This window comes from Neolamprologus brichardi, chromosome 9 (assembly GCF_056152115.1).
Source record: "Neolamprologus brichardi isolate AB-2024 chromosome 9, ASM5615211v1, whole genome shotgun sequence".
NCBI classification, from domain to species: domain Eukaryota; kingdom Metazoa; phylum Chordata; class Actinopteri; order Cichliformes; family Cichlidae; genus Neolamprologus; species Neolamprologus brichardi.
Window position 1 is genome coordinate 10,560,001 of NC_142112.1, and position 22,765 is coordinate 10,582,765.

The 22,765-nt window shown below is 48.1% G+C and overlaps 2 protein-coding genes across 6 annotated transcripts in view; both read left to right on the top strand.

Moving 5' to 3' along the window:
* The window catches only part of stx3a (syntaxin 3a), a 7,429-nt gene extending 4,350 nt beyond the window's left edge, over positions 1-3,079 (top strand). The window contains exons 8-10 of the mRNA XM_087845901.1: positions 124-258; positions 661-771; positions 2,975-3,079. Coding sequence (XP_087702027.1) covers positions 124-258; positions 661-771; positions 2,975-3,052 — 324 coding nt within the window. The 3' untranslated portion in view covers positions 3,053-3,079. The remainder of the gene's footprint in view (positions 1-123; positions 259-660; positions 772-2,974) is intronic.
* Positions 3,080-4,716: 1,637 nt separating this feature from the next.
* Positions 4,717-22,533, top strand: kdm2aa (lysine (K)-specific demethylase 2Aa). Of its 5 annotated transcripts, XM_087845907.1 has the most exons (26): positions 5,172-5,676; positions 8,055-8,193; positions 9,260-9,338; positions 9,425-9,471; positions 9,850-10,028; positions 10,123-10,229; positions 10,299-10,392; positions 10,534-10,687; positions 10,758-10,873; positions 11,085-11,211; positions 11,315-11,544; positions 11,626-11,703; positions 14,975-15,102; positions 15,371-15,494; positions 15,591-15,719; positions 16,520-16,603; positions 16,777-17,025; positions 17,705-17,740; positions 17,833-17,938; positions 18,016-18,639; positions 18,820-18,973; positions 20,435-20,686; positions 20,772-20,935; positions 21,003-21,149; positions 21,280-21,498; positions 21,708-22,533. In XM_087845907.1, exons 1-26 carry the CDS (start codon positions 5,635-5,637, stop codon positions 21,887-21,889), a joined length of 3,990 nt encoding a protein of 1,329 aa, XP_087702033.1. In that variant the 5' UTR covers positions 5,172-5,634; the 3' UTR covers positions 21,890-22,533. The 5 variants fall into 5 exon arrangements, with proteins under 5 accessions (XP_087702030.1, XP_087702031.1, XP_087702033.1 ...); XM_087845904.1 differs by lacking the exons at positions 5,172-5,676; positions 16,777-17,025 and adding an exon at positions 4,717-4,873 and having other exon boundaries at positions 21,708-22,531; XM_087845903.1 differs by lacking the exon at positions 16,777-17,025 and having other exon boundaries at positions 5,174-5,676; positions 21,708-22,531.
* The last annotated feature ends 232 nt before the right edge of the window (positions 22,534-22,765 follow it).

The window sequence follows — 22,765 nt, forward strand, 5'->3', positions numbered from 1 at the left end:
TGAGCCACGGTCGCCCATTTAACCTGTAGTTTGGCACTAGCAGACCCTCTGTTTGTGAACATGCACTTCTTTGTGGTGTTTTAAGTTGTGCGTCTCTGTCACCTCACACTCCCTCCCCCACAGATCATGGACTCTAAGATCAACCAGCAGGCCCTGAATGAGATCGAGGCTCGTCACAAAGACATCATGAGGCTGGAGAGCAGCATCAAAGAACTCCACGACATGTTTGTTGATATTGCCATGCTGGTTGAGAACCAGGTTTGTGAGACGCTGCAGCCCAAAGTGTTCTTCCATTTTAGCCGTGTTATAAAACATGCAGGCTGTAAAGGAACTGTGCCTTCCACTTCCTGCTGACTTGCATGGTTTGTAAAATTGAATAGTAGCCGTGTTTAGTTCTACATAGAGTCGTGCACAGCACAAGTTTTTCAACAGTAACTCTCGCCCTGTTTTCCCAAAAAGCCCACAGAGCTTGTTTAACTGTTTAACTGTGACTAAGCCCTTTCATGACTGAAGCTTCAGTGTGCAGCCGATAAGAAAAGTCATGTGTAATAAAACACGTGCCGTGTTTCTGACACAGTGGGGTACGCTCCCACTTCCTGTGTAAACAGCAGACAGGCACAAATCTTACTTTCATTAACTTTGTGTTGTGTGCCCTGTTAGGGTGGGATGATTGACAGGATCGAAAGCAACATGGACCAGTCGGTGGGCTTTGTAGAGAGAGCCGTGGCCGACACCAAGAAGGCTGCCAAATTCCAGCAGGAGGCACGCAGGGTGAGTGCAGAGAGAGACTGTTAGTGCTCTGGGTCAGTGCTTCCTGTAATGATGCATCGGCCTATCCTCGAGCAGACAAACCACTAGTGAAGGTTGGATGCTGAAGTTGCACACGCTGACTGTACACGTGAGTCAGAAACACCTGCTGCAGTGCGTCTCTGAGCAGTTTACCATCTGAGCCATGTTCCTGCTACAGCGTGTTACAGCATGTCATAGCGTGTTACCGCGTGTTACAGCGTGTTACAGCGTGCTACAGCGTGTTACAGCATGTTACAGCATGCTACAGCGTGCTACCGCGTGTTACAGCGTGTTACAGCGTGCTACAGCATGTTACAGCATGTTACAGCGTGCTACAGCATGTTACAGCGTGTTACAGCGTGCTACAGCGTGTTACAGCATGTTACCGCGTGTTACAGCATGCTACAGCGTGCTACCGCGTGTTACAGCGTGTTACAGCGTGCTACAGCGTGTTACAGCGTGTTACAGCATGTTACAGCGTGTTACAGCGTGCTACCGCGTGCTACCGCGTGTTACAGCGTGCTACAGCATGTTACAGCGTGTTACAGCGTGTTACAGCATGCTACCGCGTGTTACAGCGTGTTACAGCATGTTACCGCGTGTTACAGCGTGTTACAGCATGCTACCGCGTGTTACCGCGTGTTACAGCGTGTTACAGCGTGCTACAGCGTGTTACAGCATGTTACAGCATGCTACAGCGTGCTACCGCGTGTTACAGCATGTTACAGCGTGCTACAGCATGTTACAGCATGTTACAGCGTGCTACAGCATGTTACAGCATGTTACAGCGTGCTACAGCATGTTACAGCGTGTTACAGCGTGCTACAGCGTGTTACAGCATGTTACCGCGTGTTACAGCATGCTACAGCGTGCTACCGCGTGTTACAGCGTGTTACAGCGTGCTACAGCGTGTTACAGCGTGTTACAGCATGTTACAGCATGTTACAGCATGTTACAGCGTGCTACAGCATGTTACAGCGTGTTACAGCGTGCTACAGCGTGTTACAGCATGTTACCGCGTGTTACAGCATGCTACAGCGTGCTACCGCGTGTTACAGCGTGTTACAGCGTGCTACAGCGTGTTACAGCGTGTTACAGCATGTTACAGCGTGTTACAGCGTGCTACCGCGTGCTACCGCGTGTTACAGCGTGCTACAGCATGTTACAGCGTGTTACAGCGTGTTACAGCATGCTACCGCGTGTTACAGCGTGTTACAGCATGTTACAGCGTGCTACAGCATGTTACAGCATGTTACAGCGTGTTACAGCGTGTTACCGCGTGTTACAGCATGTTACAGCGTGTTACAGCGTGTTACAGCGTGTTACAGCATGTTACAGCGTGCTACAGCATGTTACAGCATGTTACAGCGTGTTACAGCGTGTTACAGCGTGTTACCGCGTGTTACCGCGTGTTACCGCGCGCTGCAGCGTGTTACAGCGTGTTACAGCGTGTTACAGCGTGTTACAGCGTGTTACCGCGTGTTACCGCGTGTTACCGCGCGCTGCAGCATGTTACAGCGTGTTACAGCGTGTTACAGCGTGTTACCGCGTGCTACAGCGTGCTACAGCATGTTACAGCGTGTTACAGCGTGTTACAGCATGTTACAGCGTGTTACAGCGTGTTACAGCATGTTACAGCGTGTTACCGCGCGCTGCAGTGTGTTACAGCATGTTACAGCGTGTTACAGCGTGTTACCGCGCGCTGCAGCGTGTTACAGCATGTTACAGCGTGTTACAGCGTGTTACAGCATGTTACAGCGTGCTACAGCGTGTTACAGCGTGCCACAGCATGTTACAGCGTGTTACAGCGTGTTACAGCGTGTTACAGCGTGCTACCGCGTGTTACAGCGTGTTACAGCGTGCTACAGCATGTTACAGCATGTTACCGCGTGTTACAGCATGTTACAGCGTGTTACAGCGTGTTACAGCGTGTTACCGCGTGCTGCAGCCACGTTCAGATCCTTCTAGGGAAAAATGTCTTTGCGTTAAGCAAACCTCACTGACTTGTGTGCTTCGGTTACTTTGAGACTGTTGTGTTTTGGGCACTTTAGGGGACTGTTCAGACCCTGGGGGCTGTAGATGTCGGGTGTGCTTTAGTCTGGCTCGGCCTGACCGGGAGTCATCTCGTTTAACACCACCTTCTGTCTCCTCCCTCCTCCCTCCCCAAACCAACTTGTCTCTCCAGAAACAAATGATGATCTTCTGCTGCTGCGTGATTTTGGCTGTCATCCTCGGTTCATTTGTCTACAGCTTCATCAAATAGAGACCCTAATGAAGAAAGTCTCCCACCATCTGAGGCCACGGGAGGCCACGGGAGGCCGCAGGACACGTCTGCACTCAGTTTGCTCTAATTTCATTACATATCAGGAACAAAGCGCCACATTTATGATCAGTTCAGTCAGAAAAACATGACGACAGCTGTCTTCTTCATGGTCTCGCTCCAGTCTGAGTTCCTAACCTGTCCAATAACACACTGGATATGACTGTGTGCACAAAACAGAAAAGAGATGCTGGAGACCTTTCAGTGCAGTGACACGTCAATAATCCCACCAAGAATGTCCAGATTATATTATTGCATCAGCTCATCGTTACTTAGCTGTGCTCAGAGAAGTGCACATGTGTGTGACACGTCTTACCCTAACCCTGCTGCAGTTGTTCTGCTGTGGAGCGATTTTTCAGAACCAAACTTGGAATTTGAAAATGTGCAGTATGAAAGGTCACCACCAATCAGGGCCGAGCCCTGTGAATTACTGAGTGTGGCTGCTAGCATGCTCCATTTCATTCACTGATTTGTCCACTTATCAGATCCATATTCAGGAAAGTGCACCTGATTAGTAAACAACTTTTGAATAATGCAGCCATGAAAAGCTTTTATTAGGAAGATTAGCTGTTGTGTTGCTGTGTAAGGAATAAACAGCAGAGCGTGTCCATTAATATTAGAGTGAAGTGAGTACAGCAGGTGCAGGTACCTGACACACCTGTGCTGCATCCTGCCCCGTGTCCACAGCAGGCCTGTCAGAGGCCTTTAGGATTCACAGAAAAATCCACGTAGTGAGCTTTTAACCTTGAAGTGATTAAAAATGGCTGATCTTAGATGGTGTGACTCAGGAATTGATGTTTGTTTTAAATGTGTAAGATTAGAAATACACATCATTTGATGATTCAGGTATTTGGTTTAGATCTTTGTTATTTGTGTGTTTATTACGACTGAACTCTCATATTTGTACAATGTGCTTGTGTGTGTGGACCGTTTATGCTTGTTATTCTGGCACTAGCTCTGACCCACACTGTGGTGTTGGATGCAGTCCAGCCCACTCGTGAACTGAGAGCCTGCTCTCCTATATCAATATTTTTGAAAATGTGTATTCCAATAAAATTCCAATTGGAGGTTTTCTGAGGCATCTAAACAAACTGATGGCAGACTCTTTAGTTGCGCAGTGTTCAGAAAAATAACCTGGAAGATTTGTCATGTCGTCGATAGTCGACAGGCAGCTGTTGTGTGACAATGAACTATCGCAGATTTTATTCATCTTCAAATTTGATCCTAGGACCGCTAAATATCAAATCCCGGGGATTGAGGTGTGCATTCACAGGCTGTAAGGTCTGCCGATGCTTCCAGCGCTTCATCGTTAGCTTCTTTGTACACGCTGCGTGTTTGTGTCTGCTGCTGACTGAAGGCCGTGGCTCTGAGCGCGGCGAACTATTTGTAAAAGTGCATCGTTTGTAGTTTTCTTCACTTTTTGAATAAAAATCAATCTGTCCGTTACTACACTTCCATTTTATTTCACCTTAGCGTTTGCCGACGTTTTCCTCTCGCTCGCCGTACTCAAGCGGTACGCGTTTGACAAACAGTCCCTGCCACCAATCACGAGCGCTACGCAACATTCTCCAGCCAATCAACAATAAGCTGTTCAAAGTGCACTTCCATTTATGGGGCTGCGGGCACTTCCTTGTTGGGTTGAAGGCTACAAAACGTGTCCGTCCGCCGTGTGCCTCTGAGAGAAGAAAACAGGCCACAGAGGGCGTAGTACGTCTCCGGTTACGGCAGGCGTTTGTAGGTGGACGGATCTCCGCTGCGATGGGGGTAGGCATTTAAAACGCATTGTTTTCGTGTAATCGTGTTATTTGAAAGTAATGACTAGTTGTATTGAGTGATAGGCGGTGGTTATTGTGATAACTGTTAGCGCGATAACTGTTAGCGGGATTGGCTAGTTCTTTTGACTGATTACGCATTTGTCCACTAGTCGACCTGTTTTGACTGTATCAACCAATTAGATGTGAGTTTGTTTCGGAAGTGTGCTGTTATTGGTTGCTTCCCAATTTCTTTATATGTTGATTGGCTGGCCCTATCCAATCAGAAATTACAGCTCTTTCGCGTGAGTGGCACAGCTGTAGTCCAATGAAAGGGTCGTGGGCATGAGCGTGAATGGTCCAGTGTCCGTTTGTGGGCGGGGTTTAGTGAAAATGGCGGCTGTTCGGAGAAGGAACTAACTTTATTACCATGCTATGACTAAAGCAAGTAATAGTGCCAGCTTCTTGTTGTTTTTTAAAATGTTGATAACCGTTTCGGAGTCATGTCTCTGTAGGGTAGTGACAGGGCAGCTACATGAGCTAGAGAGGAGTGTGGCTGTTAAAAACAGATAAAGAAGCTCGAACATTAAACGGTCCTGTCGGATTTTCTAAAAGCCAGCGAGTCCGGCTCTGTATCCGACTAAACTGTAAGAAGTCGGTGAATTAGAGGTAGGCAGAGAGCCCTGCCAGGACAGCCCAGTGACGGCTCCTGTGGGACCATCACTGCCCACTGGTGTCTGTAGTGGCACTCAGGACGCGCTTTTGGTCCCATGAATGAAAATGGATGATCCCAAACCGCGCTACAGCAAAAGACTGGTGAGTGTGGGGCAGGTCCCAACACGCTGGTTCTGCTGCCTCAGCATGAGCCCTGTTTTCTGTTACAGCGGGAGACCACTGCGGGATGCAGGGACAGAGCAGTCTCAACGCTCGGTGTCTGCTTCAGTCAAATCACTGCAACTTTATCTCTGAGCTTCAGGTTCACGTGCGTCTGGTGCAGTACCATATCTCACAAAGCTGCATCACAGCCCCGGGTCTGTGAGGGGGAGCACAGAGGGTGGTATTGTTGGAAGATCTGCTGTAGAGCAGGGGTGTCGAACTGAAGAGAGCTGTGGCCAACTGCCTCTTAAGTAACTGGATCCTTTCATTGATCTAAACACGTTGGTCCTCTCTCTGGCCAACACTTCTGCTATCAGGCAGGTGTGGAGATAACCAGCACTTTGCTTTCATGTCCAGATTTTTTCTTCTGTTTTTGAGTAAACACACCTGCTGCTTGCAGTTTTGTGTACCTGCAGAATTACTGTTCATGTTAGAAGTGTTTTGAAATCGTAGGCAAATTCATCTACAGGAACTTTATTTACTATGAAAATGCAGCTAATGAGGACGTAACTGAGGGAAACTATGTAGTTAACCTTTTACTACGTGTACATTATACAAAGGAAAATACTGAATGACTTATAATGACCAACAGCCCAAAGTACTAATGACTCTGTGCCTGAGGCATCAGTTAATGAAGAGTGTGTGTGTTAGTATGAGGGGTTAGGATAAGATGGCACCCAGCGCCTTTCCCATCATTCTCAACTCCAGAATACTCCACAGTAGTCCTGTTTCTTTTCTTTAAAAGGACCTAATAAGGTGAAAGATGTGATGGACGCACGTTTCACACGCGGGTTCAGTGCACGTGTGTTATCAGTATCTGTTTGACATCATCATAATGATGCAGGGCCAGGATAAATGTTGCAGACAGCCAATGACGTCGCCTGAGCTTTCAGTTTATAAAAGAAGTCAGCAGGTGTTTAAAAAGAGTAACACTAGCAAACCAACACGAGTGACATAAGTTGGCTGTTTAATTTCTGTTGATAACATGTTTATTAACACTTAGAGCTCGTGGTCTGCTCCAGAAGACTCTGATATAAACAGCTGTGACATCACAACTGGGGCAGGGCAATGTGGCCAAAAATACTTATCACCATATATATTTGAACTTTTGTGATAACAATATAACTGACACGAGACAAAATACTTTACATCCCAACTTTATTAGTGCAAAAATTTCACTTAAACAAGCAGCTGTTTTTTATGCACATTAAAGTTGTATAAAAATGTAACAGTGCAAATGTAAATCCCTCGTTGACAGTTTAACCAATCTGTCAGCAGGACAATCCATCAAGTGCTGCGGCTTCATAGTTTAGCAAAGTCGTACTTTGATAGATTCTTGAGCGCCGTGTACCACATGAAATCAGTTCGGTAATAACAACGTCCCGCTAGCATGCTCTACCAAAAATAGTGCTTTGTTGTGTATCTGACGGACGAAAGCTGAACCAGTTCCACACCAGTGAAGCTGCAGCATTTTTACAAACCAGTTCAGATTCATCGTTTCATTCAACGATCCGCTTTCTCTCTTCTTATTCTGCGTCGCTGCCATGTGCGTATGTAAACAAAGGCACTGTGCCTGCGCGTTTTACCCATATTCTATCGCCATGTTTCATTTTCTTATTATTGCCCAACATGACACCGGTGTTACCGTGAACGATATGGCCCAGCCCTACTCACAACAGTGTGATGGTCAGTTGCAGTCTCGATCCTGGACTAACATGATGATGATGATGATCACACATGCCTCTTCCTCCCTCTGCTGGAGTTCACATCTGTGCACGTGAATCTGAATAAGTTGTGCTTGTCTCCGTGTGTCGGCCCCGTGGTGCGCTGGTGTCCTCTCGGTGTCTGCTGTGGGAGGCTGCAGCCTCGGGCCCAACGTTGGATCGTTTTGAGGACAATGAATCTATTAAAGTGTTGATGTTATAGTTCCCAGTGCTTCACGATGAAGCCGTTTTCATCTTCTTGGTCAAAAAGAATTGAGGTGGGCCCTAACGTGGACCGCCACTCAAGCCCATTTCATTTATACCCATTCAGTGCTCAGTAGCTGCTCTGTCAGGCCTGCGATACGACGGGGGGTCCCTGTGAGGGAACACTTGGCAGTGCTGGGAAGGTTCCCCCACAGAACCGAATCCTCACGAACCATAAGTAGAGTTTTCAGATATTTGACACGAGGCTGTAGAGACGGTTACTTATGATCCTTTCAGCTGCCACTCTGTGAAGTGGACTTTCATAAGGACTGTCCAGTTTGGGTTAATGTCCATCCAAAGGACTGCAGTCTCTGTCTGTTACCATCCCTCTTACTCTGTTCTCCTCTCTAGCGTGCTCGTAACCAGCAGCGTTACCATGACGATGGCATCTCGGATGAGGAGATTGATGGGAGGAGGATGTTTGACCTGGAGGAGAAGGTGAACAGTGAGAGGTTCAGCTCTGACAGAGTGCTTCGCATGGATGGGAAAGGTTGGTGTGAACACCGTCTCCATCGTCCTCTCCCAAAGGGAGGGAGTATGTCCTGGGTTCTGTCCGTCCAGCACCCACATCACCATATTACATTCACCGTTCGTGTGACAGTAGACGTCAGCTGATTTAACTGGGTCAAGGTCGTATCAAATGGTAAAAGCGCTACAGATGATACTACCCGTAATTTCTGCCTGTAGCAGCTCACACTAGGGGACCCCTGCAGCTTCCCTGAGGCCTCATTACTGCGGTCGTCAGAAACCATCCTGTCTGCAGAGTCTGTGCACTGTTAGCAGGTGCGTCGTTCGGCTCGTCCACAGGTATGTGGACCTGTGGACAGGTCCACATACCTGTGGACAGGTCCACATACAGGTCCACATACAGCGTTGCAGATCGGCTCGATACTCGTAATATAAACGAGGCCACTCCCCTTGTCAAATCAAACCAAATGACTTTTATTGTTGTGTGTGTGTGTGTGTGTGTGTCTGTGTGTGTGTGTGTCTGTGTGTGTGTGTGTGTGTGTGTGTGTGTGTGTGAGATGGCTGGACGTGTACAGAGACACTGCATTCACAGATATAGTGTCTTTGTGTTTCTTATATGGGGTTCAAGCTTTGAGTCTTTATTTTTCAGAGCCTGACGCTTTTTTCTTTGCTTCTTAAAATCTTCTAGCGAGGGAACATTTAAATGAGAAAACGTGTCTTATCGCTGCACTGAGGTGGTGTCACAGAGAGAGATGGTGCTTGAAGAGTGAGATACGCCAGTTTATTAGGAATGCCACACAGAGATGTGCTTTCAGGACCCTGGACAGTGCACGTGGTGTTCACTGTGATCTGTGAGCTCATACATGTGACTCTGACATCACCGCCCCCATGAAATCTGCAAATCCCAAGAAACTTACCACAGCAGCACAGAGCGTAGAAACGAACTGGTGTCAACCAGGCGTTTGTGGAGGTTTGATCTGGTGACAGGATGGAAGAAACAACAACAGTGTCCTAATTATCCATAACAGAACTTGTTGTCCTGTGGATTATAGTCCTGTATTGAATGACGCTTGTGTGTTTCTCTGCAGACTTTACATACGCGTTCATTCAGAGAGGTGGTCTGAGGGACCCCGTCGTTTTTGAGAAGCCTGATGGACTGGGAATCAAGTAGGCCCTGTGTGACCTCAGTGTTATTAAACACGTCAGCGTCTATAAACGAGCTGATGTAATGATGTTGTCCTCTGGTTCTGCAGGATGCCAGATCCTGACTTCAGTGTCAACGACGTCAAGATGTTTGTGGGTAAGGCTCGTCCAGTTACTCTGCTGCTCTGCCTCGCTGTACAGACGCAGTTATTTAGTAATAAATGCTGTAATTACACTTATTTAAAATACGGGTTTTCTGTTATAAACAAAGAAGAAATTGGACCTAAGTGTTGAAAGTAACTGTCAGTAATGATTAGTGGTGATTTCTAACTGAATCATGTACTTAGGTGTACCGTTAGCTTCAGATTAGCACAAACTGAATTTTAGAGCCAAATCAGCTGAGCCTGTATGTGAAACACACTCACTGCTGATTAAGGACAAACTAATAAAGTCATCACTTTGAACGTTGTGTTTCTGGAGAAGCTCCACATCCGCTCTTCTGTCACGCTGTGTCTAACAGACGCTCCCCTCTCAGGTAGCAGACGCATGATCGACGTGATGGATGTGAGCACTCAGAAGGGGACCGAGATGTCCATGGCCCAGTGGACACGTTACTATGAGACGCCCCCGTGTCAGAGAGAGAAGCTCTATAACGTTATCAGCCTGGAGTTCAGCCACACCAAACTGGAGAACTGGGTCAAGAGACCTGCCACAGTACGTACCTGCAGGCCTGTCTGACTGGAACAGGAAATAAAAACCTTTAAAGTGATTTTAATCTGTTTGTTTCGTCTCACGTTTGCACGTGCAGGTCGATCTGATCGACTGGGTGGACAACATGTGGCCTCGGCACCTGAAAGAGCGACAGAGAGACTCGACTAACTCCATCAACGACATGCAGTACCCCAAAGTACAGAAGTAAGTGTCCTGCTGCAGCAGGTGTGGCGGTCAGCTGTGAGCCGCGATGACGGTGACGTGTCTCCACAGATACTGTCTGATGAGTGTTGAGGGCTGCTACACGGACTTCCACATCGACTTCGGTGGGACTTCAGTGTGGTACCACATACTGAGAGGGAGCAAGGTGAGGCTAAGTCAGGGAGACTTTCCCGTTACAGCTTCGGGTCAACATGAGTCCTGCTGTCAAGTATAAAGGACAGAAGGGGAGGGGCCTCCTGAAAGAGTGTTTGTCCCAGAGCAGAGCGACTTACACGTTTGTTTTCAGGTGTTTTGGCTGATTCCTCCGACTCCCCAGAACCTGGAGCTCTATGAGAACTGGGTGCTGTCAGGGAAACAAGGAGACGTGTTCTTGGGAGACAGAGCGTCCGACTGCCAGAGGATTGAGCTGAAGCAGGGCTGCACCTTCATCATACCCTCAGGTACACACTGACGTGCACGCACTACCTGCAGAAGCCTTCCTGTGGTGTTATAATCACCCGTGTGCTGCAGGTTGGATCCACGCCGTCTACACCCCGGTGGACTCGATGGTCTTTGGAGGAAACTTCCTGCACAGCTTTAACATCCCCATGCAGCTCAACATCTGCAGCATCGAGGACCGAACGCGGGTAGGTGAGCGGGCTCTGCGCGAGCGGGCTCTGCGCGAGCGGGCTCTGCGCGAGCGGGCTCTGCGCGAGCGGGCTCTGCGCGAGCGGGCTCTGCGCGAGCGGGCTCTGCGCGAGCGGGCTCTGCGCGAGCGGGCTCTGCGCGAGCGGGCTCTGCGCGAGCTGCTGAACGACGGAGGGAAGTGAATAGACTTGACTCTTTTAACCTCTGCAGGTTCCAGCGAAGTTTCGTTACCCCTTCTACTATGAGATGTGCTGGTACGTGCTGGAACGCTACGTCTTCAGCCTGACCAAGACCTCCTACCTCACCCCAGAGTTTCAGAAACACTCGCTGGGCATTGGTATGTACACAGCTCTGCCTTCTCGCAGTCACAGCCCACTGGGACACACCCGTGCTGTGTGGGCCATACTGGTCAGCTCTGAGTCTTTGTTTCCTTCATGAAGGTCTGAAGAATCAGTGTGGCTCAGATCCAGTCAGTGAGCAGCTGAAGGCGGAGGGGGAGGGTGTTGGCAGTGAGGAAGACTCTGAGAAGCTTCCACTTAAGGTCCACCTGACCCCCCTTGAACTGGAGGGACTCTGGAACCTGCTGGGTAAACTGGAAGCTCTGCCCTCTAACAAGAAGTGTGTCCCAGCAGGGATACACAACGCCCCGGCGCTCATCACGCACATCAAGGTATCGCTCCTCTGTCGTCATGGAGCTCCACGTGAGCCTCGCTGCTCTTTCTGTCACGCTCATGTCTCTGCTGTCCTGCAGGCACTGCTGAAGGAGCACGCTAACGACAGTCCCAGCATGTCGTACACGGGACGGCCCATCGTCAGGTGGCCAAAGAGGGTAAGCGATTCACCAACAGACTGCACACTTGTCATGGTAGCCCTGCCTCTGCTCTGTGGACCACGCCGTCTTTGCAGAGAGAGACGGAGTCACAGGAAGGAGGTTGATGATCCTCCCCACAGTCCTGTGAAGTTCACCTCATGACTCAGTAGTTTTTAAAACCACCTTTAACACACGTGCTAACACGTCCACTCTGGTCTCGTCTGTCCAGCAGAGCTAACGGTGCACACGCACAAAGATGTGTGTACATCGAGCGTCCAAGTGTTTGTTCGGACATTACGAACAGTCGTAAACGTCCCTGTGACCAGCCGTGCAAACGGATCACAACAACAACATATTTATATAACAATAACATGCACATAAAGCTTCACGGGGGGTCACCCACGTCACCCGGAGCTGTGCTTCCTTACACAGCCAGACTGGGACAGGGCAGGATGAAAACCAGCTGTTTAGTTGTTCGCACACTTGTTCTGTGCTGACCTTTAGTGATTGATGGTGCATAAGCTAGTAAGAGAGTGCAGATGATGAAGCAGCAGGGCAACGCGCCTCAGAGGAGGTTCATGGATGTAGTGAGGGAGGACAGGGGGGGCTGGGACAGGGTGAGATGGGGGCTGATGGTCCGCTGTGGCGGCTTCTGAAGGCAGCATATTTACTTCCTGTGTCATCGTACCAGTTTCCACTGCTAATGTCCGTCCCAGTGCGCTGCTGGTAACTGAATTTGAACATCAAGTCCAAGTGATCAAAGTCATTTCCTAGTGTGAATAATCAACATAATGTCCTCGATTTCCACACACCTGTTTGTTTGTTTGTTTGTTTGTTTTAAAGTATCAAGTATAAATTGTCAGTCAATTCAATACACCTTAGTTTTACTTAAGACCAACACATTAACACAACATTTACCCAACATTTTACATTTTAGGGCCACCAGACCTTGTTTACATGAAGTATCGTCTGTTTTTGAGTGGAAATAACACAATAAAATAAATGTAATTGTTTAGATAATTTTGACTAGTTGACTCACCACAGAGTGCTGTATGTTAAGCTTTAGTGAAAATGTTGTTGTTTGTTTGTTTGTTTTTAAATCATTTATAAATGTTAAATGGCAGCACGTAATCACAGCTGTGGTCCTCAGAGGTCAAAAATGTCCACATGTGGTTTGATTGATACTTAATTAATATGAAGTGGATTTTTCCCACTTTTAATTAAAACTTAATTCAAACATTTTTAAACATTTTTTTTATTCTATTTCAAATCTTAAGTCTGATAAAAACCTCATAAAATGATTTTTTTCTTTGTTTTTGGGTAAAAAATTAATTAAATGATCAGTTATCGTGATTATCGTTTCACAACCAGAGTCAGCTACTTTAACAGATGATCACAGACGGGTTTATGTCAAAGTTAATTTAGAAAGCTGTTTTTAAACTACTTCAAGTTTTTTACTGGCAGCAAATAATCACATCTGTTGTCCTCTGGGCTCAAAAATGACCCCGTTTGCTTTGTTTATAAAGCAATAAGTATAAAATATCATCATCTCTGTGTTTCAAGGTTTTATTCAACTTTAAAGGACACGCGACAACTCGCGTGTCCTGACTGCAGGACAGACGGTTTGCCATCGTGCACTAGCATGTTCCATGTACAGCTGGACCTGCATCACATGCTGCCCATGTTTGTATCTCATAGCTCCTGGTTTACTTGGATGTTCTGTTGGACAGAGTCCTCTGAAGGGGACGTAGTGCTCATACACAGTCACATCAGTACCAGGATCTGACATCATAGCAGGAGAAACACCCACTTGTTCCAAACACCTCAAATGGGAGCACGTTTGTGTCATGAACGATGATCTTCTATTGTGTCTTTATCAAGAAATTATAACCTTTTTGTGCTTCTATGATTAATCTTGTGTCACCTTTAAAACTTCTCTCCCAGACTCAGGATGTCATAAACTGGCCGTAGCGACTCTACTGGCTGCACGGCAGTAAGAATCAACACACCCACATATGCCTACAGCTGCATTCGATCCATTTTCTTCCTCTCTTGTCGTCCCTCCTTTTTTGTCATTGAGTTGGCTGCAGAGCAGCTCATCTGCTGATTGGATGGTTGTTGGTTCAGTCTCTGTGTGCTCTAGTCTGGAGTTCTTACCAAGGTGTCCTTGGGCAAGTTACTGAACCCCAACTTGGTCTCTGATGTATCCATTGGCATGTGAACGTTAAAAAGCATAATACAAGCAGAATACACTGTGTGTAATGCTTTCAGTACTCGAGTAGAAAAGTAACTGAAGGAGTATGGGACCTGGCACATGTGCTTGGACTGTGGTAGATCGTCTTTCTCTGAGGCACATGAGAGAGTCATGCATCGTCTGTCACTGGGAAGATAGAAGACCAGATCAGTGTTTCCTCACATTACTGCAAATATTGTCTCAGCTGACTCCTCTTTCTTGCTTGATCTTCATCATGATTGAAATGAAAGATGTGCAGTCCTCTGACACATCTTCTATTTCAGTTTCACATTCTGAAAATTCAAGAAACTTCAAGAAGCCCAGTCACTTTCTTTCCAAGCTCCTCAGACTACCATGTACTGGATGAACCTACTTGAACATAGTTCAGATTCTTCATCACTCTTCTTCACTTCATAGCCTTCTTCCACTTCTGCAGGTGACTGATGTGCTTTTTCAGAGAAAGGGTAGCATGTGATCTAAACATTGACAATATTTTCTAACCCTGGATCTTCCTGAACATTGATTCTCCCTCCTCGTTATACTAGAGGACAATGTGTGCTTTGTCCTGCTGCTCATTGCTTTGCAGAACATGGTAAAAAAAAGTAGCTCACAGGCCTCCAGTGCAGTGGAGGCCTGTGAGCTACTTTGTGTGGACGTATTATTGTAGGGTCGACCTTACAATATGAAGCACTTTGATGCGACTGTTGTTGTGATTTGGCGCTGTGTAAATAAAACTTAATTGAATGTTGTTGTGGTGACCTTTGGTTGACCCCACACATCAGTGATCAAAGGTGTTTGAAAGCAGTATGTTGTGAAAATACGGCTCTTTGCAGCACTTTGTACTTTGGCAACATTTTTGTCCCCGAGGACCACAGGTGTTATAAAACCCCATAAATAAATCAAATTAAAACTTATTCCAGTCGTACTGAATAACTTCTGTTATTTTCAGACCATTTGATGAATAAAAACACGTTTTTGATGGTAAAAGATTTCTTTAGAGGACAGATGTCCCGAGGACAACACGAGGGTTAACGTGTTTTTCTCTTGTGCTTCCAGCCGTCATGGTACCAACCTCCTCCCCCTCCCCCACCACCGCCTCGCCCTAAACTGTCCTCCACTCCCATCACTCCACGACCTCAAAAACCAGCGTCTTCCATGTCCGTGCTGAGGCGGCGCAGGGTCAGGTAAAGAAGTCGTACCTGTATCAAACCTTTTATTCAGTTTATATAAAAACACGATGCAGTTTTTCACAATTCATTAGACTTCATATTTAAGACAACAAATGTTTTAACCCTCAGGTACACACTGACGTGTACAGAGCAGTGAGTTCATTCTGTCCCACAGCTGCGTGCTGCGTTTTAAGCCTGTGTGTGTGTGTGTGTGTGTGTGTGTGTGTGTGTGTGTGTGTGTGTGCGTGTGCGTGTGCGTGCGTGCGTGCGCGTGTGTGTGCAGGTGTAAACGCTGTGAAGCCTGTATGAGACCTGAGTGTGGCGACTGCAACTTCTGCAGAGACATGAAGAAGTTCGGAGGCCCGGGGAAGTTAAAGCAGACCTGTGTCCTACGACAGTGTCTCTCTGTTAGTAACTCATCCTCGTCTTTATTAGTAGAGTCGTTGTCTTTGTAATTAGCAACACGTATGCGTGTGAGATACTTGACGAGCCGTCTCTTCCAGCCGGGCCTGCCTCTGTCTGCGGTGTGTGAGATCTGCAAAGAGCCCAATCAGGAGGAAACCGGAGACCCCTCCCTCACGCTGATGGAGTGCTCCAACTGTGCCCAGATCGTCCACCCCGCCTGCCTCACAGTACGACACATATAGCAACTCAGTGTACTCTTGTTGTTGACAGTTCAGCGCTCGTAGCCTCGCGACATCTTAGATAGAAGCTGGATCCTTAGTAACTATGACAGCATGTCTGAAGGCACAAACATGAAGGCTCCAGGTTGTATTGAGGCTACGTCCACACGTACACGGGTATTTGTGAAAACGGAGATTTTCTGTTTTTGTTTTAAAAAATAATCCTGTCCACACGTAAAGGCAGAAATGAAGGGAAACGCTGCTAGGAACACGCCAAAGCAGCAGGTGGCGCTATATTCCTAACCGTGTAGAAATGTTGGCCAATCAGAAGTCTAGAAGCCTCGGCGGGAAATAGTAAACAAAGCTGGGGCATAGAAGCAGAACCGAGTCGTATGTGTGGAGGGACAGTAACTGTGTATATGTAAGCATTTAAACACTGCAGAGAAGTAACAGTAACAGTATTGTAGAAATTCATTTCAGCGAAACAATAACGTGGCGCACACCTTTGACGCTGCGTTTTCTCCGTTTTCTCCGTTTTTCTCGTCCACACGTAAATGCAAAAACTGAGTTTTAGAAAATCTCCACCCTGGCCGGAGTTTTTAAAAATCTCAGTTTTCAGTGACCAAAAACGCCGTTTACGCCGTTTACGCCGTTTACGTGTGGACGAAAGGTGCAAACGCATAGAAAAATCTGCGTTTTCAAAAATACCCGGGTACGTGTGGACGTAGCCTTAGATTGTGACTCAGGCATAAACTTATCTTCTCATCAATCCTGCTAGCACGAGTAACTGTCTGCATGTTTGTCTGCAGGTTCAGGGGGAAGGCGTGGTGAATAAAGACCTCCCAAGCTGCTGGGAGTGCCCCAAGTGTGTGCAGGGCATCACTGATCCAGAGGTACACAATGCATTAGTTAGCCACTGTTACCAGCCTGGGTACACACACACACACACACACACACACACACACACACACACACACACACACACACACACAGACAGACAGATCTAATGGGCTTATGTCTCCTGTTTGTTTTTCATTATTATTATTTATTTTTGACTCCGTCACAGTCATCAGGCAGTGATGAGTCGCTGGCTGCTGGCCACCAACAGCGTGTCCGTCCCCACGGCCCCCTGGTCCTCAGGCTGGGTCCGGGGCCCTCTCCTAGCGTAGGGGGTCCCGTGGGCCCCCATCAGGACGGGGAGGTTGTCCGCTGTGGTTTCTTCCCTGCTCCTTCTCTTCCTTCCTGCTCTTCCTCCTCAGCGTCACTTCTCTTGGTGGCGGCCCCTCTGCCTTCTCAGCCAATCAGCTCGAGACTGGTGAGAGGTGCCGCCTGTTTGTGCATAAATCCACCCGTCTGTCGCTTACATCCTTTTTCTTTGCCATCTTTTTCCTTTCTTTCTTAAGAGACACAAAGCTTGGTCTAAGGATGTCAGCGAGTCAGTTTCCTGGGCTTAGACGCAGCGAGGGTCTCATCCTGGCTTCAGCTGTAGCAGCAAATATCCATTTATGGCTGCACACATGTTATACTGCAGGGTCTGTATAATTAACACACTGAGGTGTTTTATATAAACACAAACATGTGGTTGTTGGTGCTCTGTGGACCTGCTGAATCACTGACTGACGTTCTGTGAACAGGAAATGGACATTTGAACCATTTCCTGTGAGTGTGCTGATCATTCTGCTGCCAGCACCGGAGAGCAGTGAACAAACACGAGTACCTCTGCATCGTCTCATTGCGCTTGTGTTCAGTGATAAGTTTCTCTGGAGCTCGATAGGGACTGGGTTAAAAGTGTCTGATCTTCAGCGCTGTGGTGGAGGCCGCTCTCCGCTCGATAAACGCCGACTGTGACAGGGTTTCATGTAAACGTCTGATGGTGTGCACACCGTGAGCACTGATTGGTCCGTGTAAAAGCATGCTGATGTGTGGACGGGGAAAATCTGATGTTTGAGCTGTTGGTCGTTTCTACTCTAAAAGAATCCGTTTTGTCGTTGCAGCAGTCTAAAGGTGACCGAGGTGACAGCCTCCCACTGGTGAGTGTTCCTCAGGTCCCCACTCAAGATTGGGAACAACCATATTCCTCCTCTTTCCTTTCTTATGTCTCCCATCACTTTGATTATTCCAGAAAAGGAAGTCGTCCTCTCTGCTTGACGCTCGTATGGCGAAGATCTACAGACGCCAGCGCCACAGCCGCGATGGAGAAGACTCTGTCAGCGACGATGACGATGAAGGTTTGTGGCTGTTAAGATCATCGATTCAGTTGGCGACAGCGTCAAGAACACGGAGTTGTTTGTTCTTCCACGTGCAGCCTCGCAGAGGAGAAAGATGGCGCTTCACGCTCGGGGCGGGACTCACTCGTCCAAGAGGGCCTTCGGCGCTAACAGGAGAGGCCTGCTGAGAGGAGGCTCCGCCCACAGAGGCAGCAGACTCGTGAGTCCGGGATCGTCTTCTGTCCTCAAGCTCAAGCGAGGCGTTGGCATGAGGGACGCTGGGCGCCGAGGGCGAGGGGTCAGGCTGCGCGGAGGGTCCAGAATGCAACGAAGAGGAGACGAGTCCGACGAATCGGACGAGGATGACGATGACGAGGATGATGATGACGACGACGACGAGGACGACGACGATGATGAAGAGGACGAGGAAGAGGAGGACAGCGAGGACGGAGATAAAGAACAGCATCGTCGACACAGGAGACGGCGCAGGACCGACGATGACGAGGATGAAGACGTGGACAGCGAGGGGCAGTTTGACCCCGAAGAGGAGGAGATGGACACTCTGGAGGATGATGAGGAAGAAGAGGTGGAGGAGGAAGGGCGCTGGGATTCGGACCCGGAACCTCCGGTCCTGCTGGTGTCTGATCTGAGCGACGACCTGCTGAGCGGCTCCTACCTGACGGTGACGCTGCAGCGCCCCAACAAGGCCAAGAGACAGTGTGGTAAGAAACCAGCACAGCCACTCAGGATCGGCTGCAGGCGCAGCGCGAGTAGCTGCAGGCGCAGCGCGAGTAACAGCAGGCGCAGCGCGAGTAACTGCAGGCGCAGCGCGAGTAACTGCAGGCGCAGCGCGAGTAACTGCAGGCGCAGCGCGAGTAACAGCAGCTCTTTTCATGCCTCAGGCTCCATCGTTCCAAAGCTGGAAGCAGCCATGGGCCCGAGGACGGCTGCGGGGCAGCAGGGCTTCATCCAGAGGAAGGGCGCTCTGTCCAAACCTGCACGGCTCCGGTGCACGGACGCCACGGCTGACAGCGTAACCCCACGAGGACCCGGCAGGTAGACTTCAGCACATTGAGCTTTCATGTCACGTGTCGGTGTTCCATCCATGATTCAGTGATGCCCGGTACCTCTGAGCAGTCCTGGGACAGTCAGCTGCTGTGCTCCTGTGGTAGAGCAGGTCGGCGTTCGATCCCAGGCTGCTCCAGTCTGCACGCCAAATAACCTCGGGCAAGATACTAACCCCATGTTGCTCTGATGCATCCATCAGAGTGTGAATGTTAGACAGTACACTAACCCGTTTAGATTAAGTGCTTGTGTGAATGGGTGAAGGAATATAAAGCGCTGTGTAAGAACCAGCTGCTGTTGGCCAGCTCTGCACAATCCACTGTTTAACCCTTTAAAACCGGTCAGAGCAGCACGCTCTGTTTTGCGTAACTATTTTTAAATCCCTGCTCTGCAACCACGTGAGCTAGCGCAATAATTTTTTTTGCATATGAAACCGGAGGAGTTGTACTTCCATCTTATGCCATCAGCTTGTCCTCGGTCACAGTTTCCTTCCACATATAGTTTTGCAAAAACTGCATAAAAAGCACTTGCAGCAACAAAAACATAATATTCCAGAAACACACTTTACTGATCCGATCAGCTGTTCATAACACTTCCTACGTCCATCAGCGCGAACTATCGCATGTCCGCCATGACCTGCCCGAAACCGGAAGTGACGTCATTTTCGCGGAAATGTAGTTTTTTACCATCAGGGCCTCATGAGCCTATACTGGTGTTTTTAAAAGTTATGTTTGACTTTATGACTTTCTGTGTGGTTTCTGGGATGCTTAGGACTCATATTGCACTGCTGGAAATAGTTTATTTTGATGCATATGCTGCTTTTTTGCAAATTTGCATTATAATATTTATTTTCGTTTTTCCTGCAGTGTATAAAAATTGGTGTATTTCAAAAATAAAACTATGAAGACACTCAAAATAAATTTCCTGTGGTGGGAAACTATTTTGTGCAACTTTTTTGTATTTACAGTTTTGAGGGATAAGCCTCTTAAATTTCTCTAACTAGAAATATATGTTAAAAAAACAAAAACGATTTTACATTTTTTTGTAGTTTATTGCACTTTTTTGCAATTTATGTAATTACTATGCACTTAATGCATATATATTATTAAAATCTGGGCTATAATGGTTGTATTGATGTATAGCAACTTGAAATGCTCCCAAAAATGGCTCCACAGCATGTAAACATATAATATAAGCTCTGGCGGACTTGGTTCTATGGTAGGTCTTAAAGGGTTAAAACATTAAACGACAGTAACTGGATAAAAGCACAGAAAGCTTACAGTAGCAGAGGCCAGAGTGGAGATCTTACTGGGTCTCATAAGGCTGTTTGGATGCATGGTGAACATCAGAGGACCAGACTCGCTTCATAAGGTGGTTCAGCTTTTTCCTGCCTGTGTCAAATGTGCGTGATTATGTAGCACATAAGAACTGCGTTGTGCTGTGTTGTCGTAGGCCTCGCCTGCGTGGTAGCCGTGGTGAGAGAGGCGCTCGAACTCGCTCCGCGTCTTCTTCAGAGGATGATGAAGCTGCTGCTCACCCTGCGTCCTCCACCCTGTCGTCTCCGTCGTTGCCATCTCTGCTCTCCTTTAAGGATGTGGGCAACGAGCGAGGCGGGGAGAAGGAGGTCTGGGTGTCTGTGTTCAGATATTTGAACAGAGCCGAGCTGCTGGCCTGCATGACTGTCTGTAAGGCCTGGTACAAGTGGTACGTTACACTCGCCTCACCTTGTCCTGTACATGCAAAGCTCCACGCTGCTCATGAAACGACCACCGCTTCCTCCCCGGTGCAGGAGCTGTGACAAACGTCTGTGGAGCCACTTGGATGTGAGTCGGTGCAGCCCGCTCAGCAATCAGGCGCTCGCAGGCATTATCAAACGACAGCCCACCTCTCTGGACCTCTCCTGGACGCCCATGGCCAAGAGGCAGCTGAACTGCCTGCTAACGAGGCTCCCAGGTACGAGCGCGGTGTCCCAAATGTCTCCTGTCCTGGAGAGTCTCATTGAACCTTTGTTTGTGTTCAGGTCTGAGAGAGCTGAGTGTGACTGGTCTGCCCTGGTCTTGTCTGTCGGCAATGGTTTCTCCCACTCTGCCCCATCTACGGCTGCTAGACCTGCGCTGGTGCGACGGCGTCACAGACGCCCAGATTAAAGAGATCGTCACGCTGCCCGGTCAGTGGCTCAGTGAGCTCTGTTTACTACTACGTAGTAGTACAGCTGTACAGCTCATGGGATGCTGTGTGATCAGGATACAAGCCATAATCTGCTCTGTGTGTCTGTGTGTGTCTGTGTGTGCGCGCAGGTTTGGAGTCGTCCCGCAGCAGACTGAGGAACATGGTGACGCTCCGCCTGTCCGGTCTGGACATCACTGAGTCCACGCTGAGGCTCCTGCAGCGCCACATGCCGCAGCTGGAGAGGCTGGACCTGGCTCACTGCAAGGACTTAACGGACTCCTCGGTCGCCCTGCTGGCAGCAGCTGGGACTCACACGCGCAATAACCTCACCGAGCTCACGCTGGCAGGTTTGAACACACACTGATCACTGTTGGCTTTCACACAGTATAGGAAGGCTTCTGTTCCACTGGCAGACCCTCAGCCCTTTGATTCCTGCAGGAAACACCTTCTGTTGGCCACTAATGATGACACGTGGTCGTTCATAGTTGCTCTCCTTTCTTGATCCAAAGCCTGAAAATCATATGAAGACATTAAATGTGTGTCTGTGTGTTTGCAGGCTGCAACGAGCTGACCGACGGCTGCCTGTCCTATCTGAAGCGCCTCTCCTCGCTGACCCTGCTCGACCTCAGAGGCTGTAAAGGCGTCAGCAGACGAGCCTGCGACGCCTTCATCTCCGACCTGTTCCACGTAGCGGTCTACTGCATGATGGAGGAGAAGCTCATCCAGCGCCTGGATTAACACGAGCACACACTAAACACAAACATTTTATTTATGATCACACAAGCTGCCAACGTTGGACTGAAGCAGTGAAGCTGCCAAAAGGCTGACGTCATCGTGTCGTCTGATGTCATTGTTGAAGCGTTTCTGTTGGTCTCTGGTCTACAACAAACACTTGTGTTCTCTGCAAATGCTGCCAAAATATTAGCAGGAGGTCAGATTGTTCCCTCGAGTTACTGCCTGAACACGAAGCTGTTACGTTTGCTTTTCCTTCATGTCTAAAATGTTCACCTAACGTAGAAGCCCTGCTTTTGGTTCAGGGGAAGTCTTGGTGCTCAGTGTTTTGCTCTCCTGCGTCCTCTCACTGATTCCCTGTGTACATATGTTGTTTGTTTCATATATGACAGTGTAGCATATAAAACTTTAAGCGTCCAAGTTTCTGTGCCGTTTGTTAAGCACTGTGTTTACAGATGTGCCCAAACAACCTGTATCTGATGAATTGTCCCACGTATGGAAACATTGTATGACGGAGCTGCAGCGTGGCCACCAGCTCAGCGCCTCCAGCAGGCACCCACTGACAGTCTGCCAGACTAACTTGATAACAAAGAGTGCTAAATGAATGTTTGGTTACCTGTAAAGCTCTTTGAGTTGTCAGCACTTTATTGACACCATTAAGGAAAGGTACAAAGAGATTATGAAAAGTGACACTTTTCACATAAAACTAATGTAAAATAGCTTTACAATTCAATGAAATTTTATTTATATAGCGCCAAATCACAAAAACAGTCGCCTCAAGGCGCTTTCTATTGTACAGTAGATTGTAGAATCATAGATACAGAGAAAACCCAACAATCATATGAGCCCCTATGAGCAGCTCTTTGGCGACAGTGGGAAGGA

Excerpts from the sequence above, each read along its gene's own strand:
- kdm2aa (XM_087845907.1), top strand. The coding sequence starts at position 5,635 with ATGAAAATGGATGATCCCAAACCGCGCTACAGCAAAAGACTG. Across the intron at positions 18,640-18,819 it reads CAAGGCCAAGAGACAGTGTG|GCTCCATCGTTCCAAAGCTG; the intron begins GTAAGAAACCAG and ends TTCATGCCTCAG. Across the intron at positions 21,150-21,279 it reads AGAGATCGTCACGCTGCCCG|GTTTGGAGTCGTCCCGCAGC; the intron begins GTCAGTGGCTCA and ends GTGTGCGCGCAG.